Here is a 17,608-nt window from a genome sequence, read left to right on the forward strand (position 1 = left end):
TAAAATCTATAATTTATTTTTTTTTTGATTAAGGACTTTGCTCAACAAACAACCACTAAGAAGTAGCACAACTAGCTGACCTTTTCTCTCACTTTCTCCCATGGGCAGTCTGTGCTGCCACCTCCAATCTGCCCCCAGACAGAATGCCCAGGAAGCTGTGTATCCTCTCTGGCCTGAAGGCTGGAGTGGAGCTTACTTCAAGAGGCACCTTCAGGAACTCTCAGCAGAGACAGCAGCCTTATTCCCTTCCTCTCTGGGCCTATGTGCAGCACCCCTGCAATGCACCTTCTGATATCTTGTAAATGTTGTGATGTTTTTTTATTGTGAACTGCCGTGATTGTTTTGCAGAACAACAGTATATAAATATAAAGTAAATAAATACTCTTCTTCTAAAGTGCTCTTTATCTTTTAGGAACCCCCTGGTGAAAGCTGTATTCCATGTATGCAAGGCCATGCAAGCATCTCTGCTGGGGAAACTGGATGGGCAGCAAGGCTCTTTCTATCACTGTGAAAGAGCTAGCGGGCATCTTTGGAACAGCCTGAATATGAGTAGTGGTCATTCCAACACCAGCCTCAGCAAGGTAAACCTATGGGGATCGATCCATAACTTACACGGGTTGGGCATGATGAATTCCAGAACCTGAGACAGAACCCTCCTCTTGCCACCAGATGCTTTCATATTTATTTTTAAGATTTAGTTATCGCCTATCTACAGTTCCCTGTACGTACCCAGATCAGTCCAGACTCCTGGGTTTTGCCTCCCTTCCAGCAGATAGAGACAGAGAGGTTTACTGACACTTAACACGAGGTGCCACCTGCAGTCACTCTGTATTGCTCTGTCTCCAGCAGATGGTGGAGGTGCAAAACCTGCAGTCTGAGAATTAAAAAGAAAGAAACCTCAAACAACCAGGTTTTATTGCCTCCCAGTGGGGCGTTAGGGTCCTGGTGGGGGTCATCCCCCTTGGTTTGTGAGCAGACCAGCAGGGGGTTGGGGACCCTTTGTTGCTCGGTCCTTTGTCGCCGGACAGGGTAGAAAGCTTGGAGGTTCCAGTTCCCCTCACCCTGAAGGAGGAACAGATCCTGTGCCAGTCTTCTTTCAGGGAAAGTGTTCATTTTTCTTTGATTCCTTATTTAAAGTTAGTTTAAAAAAAGAAAAGACTAAGGAAAGGAAGGGGTTGCTGTGGGACAGCAAGCTTTGCCCTGATTCTTGCTCACAGGTGATCGGGTGGCTCTACTCTTATTTTCCTGTTCCTCCGGAGGTGTTTTACTTTGCCGCGGCTCGGCACCACATTTTCATGCCGTGCGGGTTGTGCTGCTCAGTTTGTGGAGATGCGCATGTGTCTCTCCCTTGAGGGCCGATGCTCCTGGTGTCTCTCCGGAGGAGAGGACATCTCGTCGAGGGTGAAACTTACTTTGGTCAGGCGCCACAAGCCTGGGAGGCTCTCTTCAGCGAGGCAGTCAGTGGATGACCTCTTCTCGCTGAGCGCAGGAACAGCGGCCATTTTGTCCACGTTCTCAGCTGCCTCACAAGCTGGGGAGGGGGCTTTCCCTCCTCCATTGTGTCCTGTGGTTAGGGCCCCCAGGGGAGGTCAGGAGGCAGAAGAGAATCATGCAGCAGGCGAGGATGATCCCCAGGAGGATTCAGAGTTTTCTACCTTTTCATCGGAATTTATTCTATTATATAAAGCTTATAAGGCCAGGAAGGCTAAAGCTGTGCAGGGGACTTCGGCACGTTCAAGACCGGCAAAGAGGGCCAGGACATCTCGAGCTGCCGGGGCTACAAGGTTCCAGCGGGACCCAGGGGTCTCAGCACTAACTACTGCCGTGGATATCTCCTCAGAAGCTTCAGATGTGGAGGATCCACGGGTGCAGGGCCCATCTGGGTCGGATACGGGTTTCGCGGACCAGGATCCAGATCAAGCATTGGCCAAAAGCCCAGAGGTGGAAGGGGATGATCTCAAAATGGTATGGCTGATCCACAGAGAGGAGCAAGATCCCTTGATTCCCATGGTTCTGGAGGAACCTAGATATAAAGATCCCATGGGAAGAATTGGGTCTGGAAGAAGTGAACCCGGTCATGACTGGCCTCGGGTCCAACAAGGTCTTTTCCTTTTCGCCAGTCGGTCAGCATGTTGGTGTTTAGGGAGTGGGATACTCCCGATAAAGGCCTGAAGGTCAGCAGAGCCATGGATAAGTTGTATCCTTTGCCAGGGGATACACTGGAGCTCCTGAAGGTCCCAAAGGTGGATGCATCCATTTCGGCGGGTACCAATAAGATGACTATTCCAGTTGCCAGTTCTACAGCCCTGAAGGACTTTCAGGATAGGAAGTTGGAGGTGCACCTCAAGAAGATTTTTGAGGTATCTGCTCTTGGCATTCAAGCGGCTGTGTGTAGCAGTTTCATGTTTAGGGCGGGCTTGCGCTAGGATCAGCAGATGCAAACCAACAGGTCTTGTCTAAACCTGAGACACAGAGGGCAGAGCAGCTGGAAACTGTGGCGGCCTATGGCACTGATGCATTCTGTGATCTTATTAGGACCTCCTCCAGGACAATGATGTTGGCAGTTTTGGCCAGCATGCTCCTTTGGTTAAGGACTTGGTCTGCCGACGTCTCATCCAAGTCTCAGTTTGGAGCCTTGCCTTTCAAAGGGAAATTGCTCTTTGGTCGGGACTTGGAGGAGATGATCAAGCTTCTTGGGGACAATAAGGTTCATAAGTTGCCTGAAGATAACCCAAAGGAGAGGATCTTTTCCGTCGCGTTCCTGTTTCAGAGGAAATAGGCGTTTTTGGCCTACCAGTGTGTCAGGGAACTCTGTGACAGTCCTCGGGAAGGCAGCCATCCTGGAACCAGTCCTTTTGAGGGAGAAGGCCGGGAAGAGTTGATTCGTCCCAGGGCAGTGGTGGAGCCAAGTCCGCCCAATGATGCTAGGCTGGTCCACTCCTTTGTGCCAGTCATAGGGGGCCAGTTGGCTCTGTTCTGCGAGGAATAGGCCAGAATCACGTCAGACCAGTGGGTCTGAAGTGTGATAAAACAAGGTTACACTTTAGAATTTGCTCGGCTGCTAAGAGATTTGTTCTTGGTCTCCCCGTGTACTTAAAAGGAAAAGAAAATTGCAATACGAGAGAACTTTTGTCGCCTTCGCATGCTGGGAGCCATTATTCCTATCCTTATGGAAGAGTAGGGGACAGGCCACACTTCCATTTATTTCATAGTTCCCAAGAAAGAGGGCACCTTCTGCCCAATTATTGATTTAAAAAAGGTGAACGTAGCTCTAAAAGGTTCCTCGTTTTAGAATGGAGACTCTGTGCATGGTGATTGCCTCGGTGCACAAGGGGGCGTACCTGGCGTCTCTGGATTTGATCAAAGTGTACTTACACATATTCATCCAGCCAGACCATCAGAACATTTTCAGTTTTGCACTCTGCCCTTCGGTCTGGCAATAGTGCCCAGGACCTTCATCAAAGTGTTGGTCATGGTGGCTGCAGCCCTCCAGAGGGACCGGGTCTTGGTTCACCCCTGTCTGGATGACTGGTTGATCTGAGCGATGTCAGAATCTATTTGCTGGGAGGCAGTGGATTTGGTCCTCTGGCGTCTATGATTGTTAGGATGGATAGACAATTTGTCCAAAAGTTGTCTCTTCCCTTCCCAGATTTTGGAATTCCTGGGGGTGCATTTTGATACCAAGGCAGGCAAGGTATTCCTCACCGAAGAGCGGACTTCCAAATTGCAAGCTTAGGTTCGCGGATTGTTGAGGAAGCGAGTGCCCAAGGTCTGGGATTACTTACAAGTTCTCAGGTTTATGGCTTCTACTTTGGAATTGGTTTCATGGGCGTTTGCTTATATGAGGCCGCCTTACTATCCTGCTGGGACCTGTTGTCGGAACAGTTTCAGCTGCCTCTTCCACTTATGGAGGTTGCCAGGTCCAGTCTCTTGTCGTAGTTCCTTCCGGAGAAGTTGAAACGAGGGATGGATCTCGATATCCCAGTCTGGACTATCGTCACCACTGACGCCAGTCTCTCTGGTTGGGGAGCGATGTGTCAGAACCAGCCTGTTCAGGGCCAGTGGTCAATGGAGAAAGCCCTATGGTCCATCAGTTGCTTAGAGACGAGAGCTGTACATTTGGCTGTACAGGCGTTTCTGCCCTTGGAGAAGGGAAAGCCAATGAGAGTGTTGTCTGACAACGCTTACATAAACCGACAGGGTGGCACCAAGAATCAGGCAGTGGCTCAGGAAGCCTGGGATCTAATCAGCTGGGCAGAACAGCATCTGGCCCTTTTAACAGCCTCTCACATAGCGGGCACAGACAAAGATGCACATGAATTTTCTGAGCCGACAGCAGCTGGACCCCAGAGAATGGGAGCTGTCAGAGGAAGCAATGTCCCTCAACAGACGCAGATGGGGCACGTCATGCATGGGTCTAATGGCGATTTGCCGAAATGCCAAGGCCCCGTGGTTCTTCAGTCGAAAAAGAGAATGAGGAGCAGAGGGAGTAGATGCCTTAGTTCTACCTTGGCCGTCAGATGTCCTGTTGTATGTGTTTCCGCCTTGGCCGCTGGTGAGCAAGGTCTTGCGACACATAGAGATCCATCCAGGCAAATTGATCCTCATGGCTCCAGAGTGGCCGAGGCATTCGTGGTTTGCAGACTTAATCAACCTATCAGTGGCTAGCTCATCTGCCCAATCTCCTGCGCCAAGGTCCCATATTTTCAGATCAGGTGGCTCGCTTTTCTATAGTGGCTTGGCTTTTGAGAGGCAGCGTTTGAGAGAGAAGGATTTACTCGGAAGGGGTCTTTGCTACTCTCTTACAGTCTAGGTAGACTTCCACCTCCTTAGCATATGTGAGGGTATGGAGAGTTTTTGAGACCTGGAGCATGAACTTTCTCTGTCTCCATCTGCTGGAGGGGGAGGCAAATCCCAGGAGTCTGGACTGATCTGAGGTACCAAAGGAATTAAAATTAGCAGATAAGAACCAGTTTTCTTTCTAGGCGATTTACAATAAACATACATAGTCAAATAAGCAACAATAATAAAATAAAAACTGCAGAAATTAAAAGGACATATAAACTTATGTAATATATTAAATTAATCATGAGTGGTATTTAAATGTTATAACTGATAAGTCTGTGTAAATAAATAGGCCTTTAGCATCTTCCTAAAATCAATTAAGACTGTTTATTTTTTTTTTTAACTAGTTAGATAAACCATTCCACAATTTTGGTCCCTGAATACAAAAAAGACGAACACTTTAAAAGAAGGAAAATCTAGGTTCAATTAGGATCCTGACCAAAGTGTTCTGTTTGGGCAATACATCTTAAGAGCAGTATTCATACTATGAGATGCAATGCCTTTCACTCCTTTGTATACTATCATCAAAACTCTAAATTGAATCCGCCAGAACACAGGAAGCCAATGATGCTTTAATAGCTATGAAGTAATGTGAAAATAAGATGGAATTTGCTTTGTTATTTTCATGGCAGAATTTTGTGCGTATTGTAAAGCTTGAATGGCATTTTTTGGAATACCCAAATAAAGAGCACTACAATGATCAGTGGTGGGCAAGGCTATTGAGTGAATCGCCATTTTTAAGTCGGAAACATCCAAAAATGGTCGAATTCTTCTAAGTATTCGTAGTTTAAAGTATGAGGTTTGTACTACCTTTTTTTTTATCTGAGGGCGAAGAAATAGCTTGGTATCCATTATAAAATCCAGATTTTTGACTTTATCACTAATAGTAAGTGATGTTCCATCAACATCTAAATTCCTTGGAAAATCCCATATGGGATATCTTGCAAGGTACAAAATATCTGTTTTTGACATATTCAAGACAAGTTTGTTCTTTGTCAACCACTGATTCAAATTCTTTAAGCAAACAGAAATTTTCTACAGGGCTTCGTCTTTGATCCCATTCATGGGTACAAAGAACTGTATGTCATCAGCAAAAATTTGATATCCAACTTCCAGATCAGTGAGGGCGTGACCAGTAGCGGCTAAATATTAAATAAAATTGGCAATAGAGAGGATTCTTGAGGAACACCACTTTCCAGTTTGAAGGAACTAGAGATTCTGTGATCTTCTAGAAAAGATGTAAACCATTTTAAAACCAATGGGAAGTGGAGATGATGAGCGGTATACACAATTGGTATAAATCACAATAACAAACGGTTAGCGCTAAGAAGTTCGCTGAACCTTGAACTGGATGACTCAAAAGATGAAGCGTAAAAGATTCAGCATTTCCATCTTTATTCATGAGTGATTGAAGGAAAGTTTCAGTCCTCCAACACGGACCGTGTTTCGCCAAATGGGCTGCATCGGAACTTATGCTTTCAGGTCTACTCCAAAGCTTCACTTGTCCTTCTGTGTTCCGAACGTCTGAATTGTACTTAATATAAATTAAAAATTGCCATTTTGTTTTTGTCCTTCACGCCTGCAAGCTCAGTCCCATTTTGGATCATCCTCCGCAGGGTGCTTCACACAACACTAAGACGACTTCTCTGACTGTTGATTTCTTGGGCTTCTGTCCCTCCCGACGCAGCCCATGTGGCAAAACACGGTCCGTGTCGGGGGACCGAAACTTTCCTTCAGCCACTCATGAATAAAGATGGAAATGCTGAATCTAACTCCTTTTTATGCTTCATCTTTTGAGTAATCCAGTACAAGTTTCCGCTAACTTCTTAGCGCTATACCATTTGTTATTTTGGTTTAAACCATTTTAAAATTACATCACCTACTCCAATTTCTCTTAAACATTGTAGCATACTATGTATGATCAATTGTCTCAAATGCTGCTGATAAATCGAGGACCAGAAAAAATCAGTGCCTGAGCCAAATCTACGTCTGAAGACATCAAAGACAATAATAAGATTTACACGAGTGTAAATCTAAAATCTCTACCAGTTGTTTTAAGACAATTTTTTTGAGGACCTTAGTTATCAAAGATAGATATGAGATGGGTCTATAGTTGTTAAATTTATCAGGAGGGAGCTTTGGTTTCCTGAACCAGACCATTGGATTATTCATTAACCGATAGTAGGACAGAGGTTAGTAAATCAACTTTATCAATAAAGAATTGTCTTATTTTATCTAAATCTAAAGGATGTTTTACACAATCAGGTTCCCTTCACATGATTACATTTGTAATAATATTGAAAAGTTAAAGGCGACGATTAATAGCAGAATTAATCTTGATTGAGGAAAAAGGTGCATTTGGCCTCATCCATTTGATGCCTATACATATTCATTTTAGAGAGGCATATTTATTTATTTGACGGTTTTCATATATTTGCCTGTCATGCTCCAACCGGCTTTTGCTTTGTGCTTAGCATGACTCAGTGGTCTAGACTTCATTCATGCAGTTTCTGTACCTAACACATAGCAAGGGGAATCAGGTGCAGGACTGAGCCAGGTAAAAGTGGTGGTCCAACATCTCCCTTCACAAAAAGACAAATTTCAGTCCTGCAGCATCAGGATGCACTGGTGACCAGCTTATTCCGTGTCTGGGTGTCCGCTGTGGTGCATTGTAGTTGCATTGCATGTCACTGCAGATCCTGTGCAATGTTTCTTCAGTGCATTATAGAGTCATCTCACCCTCTCCGTGACGGATGCTGAGAATCTGGAGGATATGGGGCTGCCTTTGTTCTCCCCTGTCTGCAGCCTCCAAATGTTGATCTGGGTATGTGTTCTCCGTGCAGGTGGTACAACTATTAATCTGCGACTTGCTGCTCTCCCTTCGCACTGTATTGTGGCAGAAGCAGGCTAGCTCTGGGCAAGCTGCTGGTGACACCTATCATGCCTCGCCGGCAGAACTGACAGGATTCCAAAGGGACCTCAGTAGTCTACGCAAATTGGCGCATAGCTTCAAACCAGCCTACCGCAAGGTGAGTATTTGAGAAGATGCATAAGTCACTGATGTGTCTCCTGTCCTTTGCACAAATACAAATGTATGAGGAATGTGAAAAGTTGGTCTTGTGACCATTCACATGCTTTTCTGTTTCAGCTTCTCAACTTTCCCTTCCTTCCTCTTTTGTTGATGTTATTGCCTCTCCCTTGCATTACTGTTTTTGTCCTCTCTCCTTTTAGTTGAGCTGGCTAGCCTCCCTTGTTACTCTTTCTGCACGATTAGATGGAGAAGAGTATTTGGGTTGAACTAACAAAACTGAAATAATTGTTCTTTATAAAAAAGCAGAAGTTGAGGAGGTGCACCAGTGGCCAGAAGTCCATGCATTATTACATGTTAATTCTAGGGACTATATTTCATATTTATTTTATTTACATTCCACTTTTCACACTTCAGCGCTTTACATTCAGGTACTGTAGGTATTTCCCTATCCCCAGAGGGCTTACAATCTAAGTTTGTACCTGAGGCAATGGAGGGTAAAGTGACTTGCCCAAGGTCACAAGGAGAGACAGCAGGACTCGAACCCTGGTCTCCTGGTTCATAGCCCACTGCTCTAACCACTAGGCTACTCCTCCACTGATTAGTCTATATTATAGACTAATCAGTGTATACAGATATCAGGATATTTAAATCTATAATTTTCTTTTTCATTAAGGACTTTGCTCAACAAACAGACCACTAAGTAGTAGTACAATTGGCTGTCCTTTTCTCTCATTTTCTCCCATGGGCAGCCTGTGCTGCCACTTCCAAAACCGCCTCTAGACAGTATGCCCAGGCATCTTGGCAGAGCCTGACTTCAGTGCCGTGAAAAATCATGGAAACTATTCTAAAAAAACAAAATCACAGAGCATGTTGATAGACATGGTTTATTGTGACACAGCCAGCATGGATTTACCCAAGGCAAGTCTTGCCTCACAAATCTGCAACATCTTTTTGAAGTGGTTAATAAATATATATGTGGATAAAGGTGAGCCGGTAGATGTGGTATATTTGGATTTTCAGAAAGCGTTTGACAAAGTCCCTCATGAGAGGTTTCTAAGAAAGCTAAAAAGTCATAGGATAGACCCGCTCGCTGAAGAAGAGCTCACAGACTCTATTCCTGATACTTTTTATTTGTGATCAAAATGCCTCACACAAAGAGGAAAGTGCGTGGCTGAGGGAGATATCAAGCTCTTCCCACATGCCTGAGCATTCACAACCTCTGATTGAAACCTCCTTCGTGGCACCCCTAACCGCAATGCTGGAGGGGAGAGCCGCTATGTAGACTGACGCCGAGCAATCGCCGTACACATTGGCTGAGGTAATATCATTAAGTCCCAGCGAACCGAGCATACCTCCACTTCCAGCTTCCTTGATGTTGGAAATTCCTGATGTGAGAGGCATTGTTATTTCTGAAGCCCCAAGAAGGGAAACCTTTTCAATTTTCCCTTCGGTGAATCCGTCTGGAACGGATTCCACAGGCCTCCCCCTTGCCTCAAAACTGCTTGGGACTGTTGAAAGTGGAAGCAGTACTATGGGTGAAGGAGATGAGAACGCCCAGGTATGTCCAATGCTAATTCCACTATTCGAGAAATCTAAAGAGATAACCTTAGAGACTGTATGGTCTGCGCTAATTGCTGTTGAGAAAGCTATAACATCTTTATCTATTGTTATTATGGATAATAACTCGCGAGTTCTCGCAACAGAAAATCAAGTTGGTCAGCTGGCTACTAAAGTCATGGAGTTGGTTACAAGAATTTCTAATATGGAAACGGTACAGCATAAGCTGGTTCACTCAGATATTGTTTTCCCAAAGAAAATGGAAAATGTGGAAAATACCTTAAGAAGCTTAAATTTAAAGATTTTGAATTTTCCTTACATAAAGATGCTCCCTCCTAAGGAATTATTTAAGAGCTATTTAACACAGATTCATTCTTAAATTTCCACCTGAAGCTGTTCCAGTGATAACTAAGGCTGCCTTTCTGTTTAAATCAGAAGGAGACATACCCAAGGCTCCAGAATTTGCTTCTCCTACAAATATATCTGAGTTACTAGAATTGTCCCAAGAGATGGTTATTCAGAATAGAGCTACTTTGTTAATAACTTTTGTATTCTTATCTGAGAGAAATTCAGTGTTGATGTTTTTTCTGCGGAATCGCCATCAGTTGTTTTATGGTCAAAAAGTATGGATTTTGCCAGACATTATTAGGATAACACAACGTAGGAGGAAATTTCTTACCTTGAAGCTTTAAGTAAAGGTGTAAAATTTGATTTGAGATTCCCATGTAAATGTTTGATAAGTCATCAAAATTCTAAGTATCTGTTTTTTGAACCATCCTAACTACAGGTATTCCTGGATTTTCATTCCTAAAGTTCCCCATGTACTGGCTTGGTTTAATATTGTTTGGGGGGATGTAGGATCAGATTTGGTTTAATATTGTTTGGGGGGATGTAGGATCAGGATTATTCCCTATTTAATCGCTCTTGTTCAAATTTTGTTCTCCCCTGTTTTCTGATAATTAATAAGACAAAGGTATCTGGGGAAATTTCTTTTTGTGATATTTCATTGTTAGTATATTACAAATTTTGTCTTAAATTACTGGTACAAGTATTACTTGTGTTATTGTGCAAAAATTCAATAAAGAAAAAATTATTTAAAAAAAAAAAGTCATAGGATAAGAGGCAATGTACTCTTGTGGATTGCAAACTGGTTAAAATACAGGAAACAGAGTAGGGTTAAATGGTCAGGTTTCTAATTGGCAAGGGGTAAACAGTGGAGTGCCTCAGGGATCTGTACTTGGACCGGTGCTTTTTAATATATATATAAATGATCTGGAAAGAGGAACGATGAGTGAGGTGATCAGATTTGCAGATGACACAAAATTATTCAGAGTAGTTAAATCACAGGTGAATAGCGATACATTTCAGGAGAACCTTGCAAAACTGGAAGATTGGGCATCCAAATGGCGGATGAAATTTAATGTGGAGCGGTTCTGGACTGTGCTGGAAGGGCTGTGCCTCTTTGGGGACTTATGACCATATGTGGTGGTCAGGTGACTGTATCAACCCACTCTGGAAAGCAATTGAAAATCTGTGCTCATGGATCTTACAGACGCCCGTTACTTTGACTATGTCACTAGCTCTGCTACATAGTGATTGTGGACGAGCACCGGTGAACTATCCTCCCTTGTTAGCGCAAGTCTGTCTAGCAGCTAGAATGGAAATAGCTAGAGCCTGGAAAATGCCCCAATGCCCTGCTCTGAGCGCTGTTATCATGCGCCTGGACAATGTATGTACCCTGTATAAAATGACGGCTATCAAGCATAACACCTTGAAGTTTCATTCCACCTGGGACTCTTTCCTGACCTGGCGGGACAACAAAGGCAAGGGTAGACGTCCTGAACCCTGTGGCTTAAGATATTCTTTCTATTAGGAAATTTAATGTGGACAAGTGCAAGGTGATGCATATAGGGAAAATAACCCTTGCTGTAGTTACACGGTTAGATTCTGTATTGGGAATTATCACCCAGGAAAGAGATCTACGGTAGGCATCATAGTGGACAATATATTGAAATCATCGTGTGCTGCGGTGGTTAAAAAAGCAAACAATATTAGGAATTATTAGGAAGGGAATAGTGAATATAATGGAGAATGTCGTAATGCCTCTGTATCATTCCATGGGTGAGACTGCACCTTGAGAACGGTTTTCAGTTCTGGTCGCCACATCTCAAAAAAGGTATTGATGCACTAGAAGAAGGAACAGAGAAGGGTGACCAAAACTGATAAAAGGGGATTGTAAGGATATCTCAAGCTGGAGATCTTACAGTAGATTATCAGATTTAATCAACAATCTTACGATACTAATTAAAGAGTTTTAAGGAGCTGATTCAAAACACTTATGAGGTAGTCAATTAGTTTATTAGCAGCATACATGAAAACAAGGATTATACGATACAATTTTTGTTTTTTGTTTTGTTAGTTTGTGTTTTAGTTTTACAGTGTGAGCACTATCATATATGATAAGCAGAGAATAAATGTTATCTGAGCTTAACTTGCATTTAAAATTATGCATAATTTGAACCAGTGTTTTCACCCTTCAAAGTACTGTGTCCTTCCAGGGTTACTCCTGTAACAGGATGTGGTCTGACATCCAAGGGATGGATCCATATCCCCTTTTAGTGGATGACAGATAAAATCCAAAAGTTTCACAAACATCTTCGTGAGGCAGAAAAAGGATAAGCATTATTAGTTAGCCAAATTAACTTTCTGGGTAGATTTGGCAAACAGTTGTATGCGCTTTAATGAGCAACTGTGCTGAGTAAAACTTAGTTTTAGCTTGCAAGTCACAATGGTAGTGACTGACACAATCAGTTCTAGAAGCACGGCTCTCAGACCGCTTCCAGAAGTCTGTGAAGGAAATCATGGGAAAAACCCCTTGGCCAAGGTTAAAATCTGCATAACGTTTATTTAAACGATATCAAACAACCACGATCATCTGTCTTTGTAACTCAGTGTCTCTCTTGGATATCCAGCTCCTTAGGGTTCCAATGCTGAGCTGGGACTGATTGTTTCTACCTCTTATAGACATAGGATTGGTGAAATGCAAATGTTACCTATGAATATTCTCATGCTCAGAGTCCATCAGCAAAAACAGGTGTTACAACAATACCTGCTTCATAGCTGGTCTCCAAGCTGGAAGCAAAGTTTACCCAGGATATATTCTCAGTTCTGATCCAAAGCTTCTTCCTCTCATTTGGGAGATGTTGACAACTCTCTGATATGAAGAAACAAACAGCATTTTCTCCTCTGTGTGAAAAAGTCTTTTAAAAATTCTGCCAAAAATATCACATGGCCCCAAAACTCTATTTTGTCTTGCTCTTCAGACCTATACTTTGGTCAGTCTATGTGCAGTAGTAGGCCTTAAAGTTCATGATGCACATCTTGCTTTTACAGTCACTGGCATCTGCCTTAAAGGATAGAACGGCTCTCCTATGAGGAAAGGCTAAATATGTTAGAGCTGTTCAGCTTGGAGAAAAGATGGCTGAGGGGGGGATATGATGGAGGTCTATAAAATCACGAGAAGACTAGAACAAGTTAAATCAGTTTACTCTGTCAGATAATGCAAGGACTAAGGAGCATTACATGAAGTTAGCAAGTAGCACATTTAAAACAAATTGAAGAAAATTATTTTTCATTCGGTGCATAATTAAGCTCTGGAATTTGTTGCCAGAGGATGTGGTTAAGGCAGTTAGCTTATCAGGGCTTAAGGTTTGGACAAGTTCCTGGAGAAGTCCATAAAATATTTGTCTAGTTGACTTAGAAAATAGCCACTGCTTATTATCAGCATTAGTAGCATGGGATCTATTTAATGTTTGGGTACTTGCCAGGTACTTGTATCCTGGATTGGCCACTGTTGGAAACAGGCTTGATGGACCCTCGGTCTGACCCAGTATGGCAACTTCTTATGTTCTTATGAAAGTGGACAAGCCCGTGGGGCCAGATGAATTGCATCCCAGGATACTAAAGGAGCTCAGAGATGTCTTGGCAGGTCCTCTGAAGGACCTGTTAAATAGATCCTTGGAGATGAGAGTGGTACTGCAAGGTTGGAAAAGGGTGGTTGTGGTCCTGCTTCACATAAGTGGAAGCAGAGAGGAGGGTGAAAACTATAGGCAAGTTAACTTTACTTTGGTGATGGGAAAATTTAATGAAGAGACTGCTGAAGAATTTATTTATTTATTTATTTATTTAACATTTTTTCTATACCGACCTTCATGGTTAAATACCATATCAGGACGGTTTACATCGAACAGGGATAAAAATAATTAGGTAAAGGAAGAGACAAAGTTACATTAAACGAGGACCGTGAACTTGAAAGCTTAGGTAGCTGGAAGAAAAGAGATAAAGTTAAGTAAAGAAAAGAGAAATAACAAATTCCGGACTAGAGATAGTTCAGAATAGAATTAGTCCACATGTTAGAGTTGGTATCCATGCTGTCCAGGAATCAGATGAGGGGAGGTATAATTGTTCGTATAATTGTTCGTGAGTAGATAAAGTCTAATGTGTATCCCAGGGTTCTGGGAAGGCTAGGCGGAACAACCACGTTTTGAGTTTTTTTTTAAAAGTTAGCAGGCAAGGTTCCAACCTGAGTTCAGCAGGGAGGTTGTTCCAGATAGCTGGGGCTGCTGTTGAAAATGCTCGGTCCCTGGATGCAATGAGTCGCGTGGCTTTGGTTGGAGGGGCTTGTAGTGTTCCTTTGGATATTTCTCTCATTGGCCTATTAGAAGTATGGAGTTTTAATGGAATTTCAAGGTCGAGATAAAGGAGATCGTAGATGGATTTATGTATTAATGATAAAGATTTGTGAAGGACTCTGTGGTTGATTGGTAACCAGTGTAGATTTCGGAGGATGGGTGTAATATGATCACTCCGCTTGGTGCTTGTTAGGATTCTGGCAGCAGCATTTTGTATCATCTGAAGTGGCTTAATGGTTGAGCTGGGTAGACCTGTGAGGAGAGCGCTGCAGTAGTCTATTTTGGCAAATATCAAGGATTGAAGAACTGTCCTAAAGTCGTGGAAATATAAGAGAGGTTTGAGTCTTTTTAATACCTGTAGTCTGAAGAAGCAGTCTTTGGTGATAGTGTTAATCATACTCTTTAGGTTAAGACGGTTATCGAGTATTACCCCCAGGTCTCTAACCTGAGTATGAGTGAGGGCATGGTTATGATGGGTCTGTGATTGGATGTTGTCTTGGTTGGCGGAAATGAGAAGGAGTTCAGTCTTGTTAGCATTGAGGACCAAATTTAAACTGTTGAGGAGACTAGTGATAGATTGTAGACAGTTGTTCCAGATCGAGAGTGATTTGGTAATGGATTCCGTTATGGGGATCAGGATCTGCACATCATCTGCGTAAATGTAGTGAATAAGGTTGAGACTTGTTAACAATTGGCACAAGGGGAGGAGGTAGATATTGAAAAGTGTGGGGGACAGGGAGGATCCTTGAGGTACTCCTAGTGATGAATTTGTTGGTGGTGATTCTTTATTATTTATTCTGACCTTGAAGCTTCTATCACTAAGGAAAGACTTGAACCAGTTGTAGACTTGTCCTGAGATGCCTATGTCTAATAGACGATTCAGGAGAATGGCGTGGTTGACAGTATCGAACGCCGCTGATATGTCTAAGAGGATTAGCAGAAAAGAGTGTCCTTTGTCAAGTCCCATAATAATATGGTCAGTTAGGGAGATGAGCAGGGTTTCTGTACTGCGTGATTTGCGGAAACCATACTGTGAAGGATATAGTATATTGTAATCTTCTAAATACTCTGAGAGCTGGGTGTTAACCACCTTTTCTGTGATTTTGGCTAAGAATGGAAGATTCGATATAGGGCGAAAATTAGCTAGTTCACTAGGGTCTAAGTTGTGTTTCTTAAGGAGGGGTTTGAGAGAGGCGTTTTTTAGGATGTTTGGGTACAAACCTTGGGTTAAGCAGCAGTTTATGATGTTGGCCAGAGGTCCAGAAATTGTGTTTGGTATGAGTAGGAGTAACTTGGTTGGTAGGTTGTCTGAGGGGTGGCTGGATGGTTTCTGCTTCTTGAGAATGGATTCAATCTCTTTAGATGAAGTTAATTCGAAGTTGTCTAATTTGGCTCCCTTAAGCATATGGGTATTGGTAAATGAAGCGAGGGTGTTGTTATTGGGTGGGAGGAGTGAGAGCGTGTTTGATATCTTCTGCTGAAAGAAAATGGCTAGCTTGTTTGCCTTGGATTGAGCTTGTTCGTCTGGGATCGGTGGTGGTAGTGACTTTGTGATTTGAGACACATATGAGAAGAGAGCCTTCGCGTCATATTGGAGATCATGGATTTTATAGGCGTAAAAAACTTTTTTTGATTTTAAAATTAAAGACCTGTAATGATGTAAGGTTCCTTTGTAAGAAGAAAGCGTGGAGGAGGAAGGGGCTTTACGCCATTTGTTTTCCTTGTGACGTAGTTCTTGTTTTATCTGTTTGAGTTCATTGGAGAACCAAGGTTGATTTCCTTTTTTTAAAGGATTAATTCTTTTCGAGATAGATGGGCAGTGTTTATTTGCTACAGCTTCTGTGATATTGTGCCAGGAGAGCACCGCTGTGTTGGGATTGGATAGATCTATATTTTTGAGATCGTTAGTGAGCTGTTCGTTGAGTGTGTCGGAAGCACATGATTTCCTGAAGTGAATGGAGGAGAGGTGTTGGGTGGTAGGTGTCTGTTTATTTGAGGTGAAGGTGGTTGTTATCAGATAGTGGTCTGACCAGGGGATGGGGGTACAAACCGGATCCTTGGTGATGGAGAAGTTAGAGTTGATAAAGATAAGGTCCAAGGTGTGTCCTGCTTTATGTGTGGGTCCGTTGACGATCTGGGTGAATCCCATAGCATTGAGGGCGGTGAGGAGGGCTTCACAGTTGGGTGCATGGTGAGTGGCTTCAAAGTGTATGTTAAAGTCTCCCAGGATTATGGTAGGAGAGTCAGTGTTGATATGTTTAACGATGGATTCAATAAGGGGGGAGGCGTCTGCTTCCAATACTCCTGGGGGGGCATAAACTAGTAAGACTTGCAGATGATTAGATTTGAATAAACCTAGTTCTAGTTTGGATTCTGTCTTGATTGTATGAGATGTTAGTCTGAGTTCTTCTTGGTGGCTAGTAACAGGCCGCCCCCTCGTTTTTTGTGTCTGTGGATAGAGAAAAAGTCGTATTTGTGGGTAGGCAATTGATTGATTAACGCTATGTCCGAGTTTTTTAGCCAGGTTTCTGTGATGGCGCAGATGTCAGGATTACAGTCTAAGAGATAGTCGTTGAGGATATGAGTCTTTTTTGTCAGGGATTGAGAATTGAATAGGGTCACTGAGAGAAGAGTTAGACCTAGGAGCTGAGTCAGGGGAGTGATCAGGATAGGGATGAGAGATCTGGGAATTCTTGCTGGAGAGGATTGAGCTGGAAGAATGTTGAAGGGGTGACGGTGATATCTGATGGGAATATGTTGGGTCATCATATTTGTGTTACTCTGGAATTGTTGTGAGTGCAAAGATGAGACTTGATTAAAGGTCCTGGGCAAATGTCGTTTTCAGGCCTTGCTTTTCAATAAGAAAGTTGAAAAGGGTTATTTGAGCCGCGGGCGTGTGGAGTTGAAAGGGGGGGGCTGCTAAGAGGCTCACAAAGGGGCAGGCCCCTTTGTCGTGCCCCTTAGACGCGCGGCGCAGACGCGCGGCGCCTGAGCTCAGGTTAGTTTAAATGTCCCTCTCCCTCGCTGATTGGTTGCTTGGGCTGGTGGGCGGGTCTTTTTGCCGCTGCCTGTGGGATCGGAGCTCAGGCTCGCCGGGGGGAAGGGAAAAAATTGAGGCCTTACCCCGACGGGTCTGGGCGCCGATCGCGCAGGCCTCCCCTCCCTGATGCACAAGTGGAAGCAGAAGCAGCAGTATCAGCGGTTTGAGCAGGAGATGAGCAGCGCCGGAGCTCAGGTTAGTTTAAATGTCCCTCTCCCTCGCTGATTGGTTGCTTGGGCTGGTGGGCGGGTCTTTTTGCCGCTGCCTGTGGGATCGGAGCTCAGGCTCGCCGGGGGGAAGGGAAAAAATTGAGGCCTTACCCCGACGGGTCTGGGCGCCGATCGCGCAGGCCTCCCCTCCCTGATGCACAAGTGGAAGCAGAAGCAGCAGTATCAGCGGTTTGAGCAGGAGATGAGCAGCGCCGGAGCTCAGGTTAGTTTAAAT

General features: G+C 43.6%; 1 protein-coding gene across 1 annotated transcript in view; it reads left to right on the top strand.

Moving 5' to 3' along the window:
• SREBF2 (sterol regulatory element binding transcription factor 2) overlaps positions 1-17,608 on the top strand; it is a 141,851-nt gene that overhangs the window by 114,913 nt on the left and 9,330 nt on the right. Inside the window, exons 16-17 of the mRNA XM_029590272.1 lie at positions 413-581; positions 7,689-7,874. Coding sequence (XP_029446132.1) covers positions 413-581; positions 7,689-7,874 — 355 coding nt within the window. The remainder of the gene's footprint in view (positions 1-412; positions 582-7,688; positions 7,875-17,608) is intronic.

This window comes from Rhinatrema bivittatum, chromosome 2 (genome assembly GCF_901001135.1).
Source record: "Rhinatrema bivittatum chromosome 2, aRhiBiv1.1, whole genome shotgun sequence".
Classification (NCBI taxonomy): domain Eukaryota; kingdom Metazoa; phylum Chordata; class Amphibia; order Gymnophiona; family Rhinatrematidae; genus Rhinatrema; species Rhinatrema bivittatum.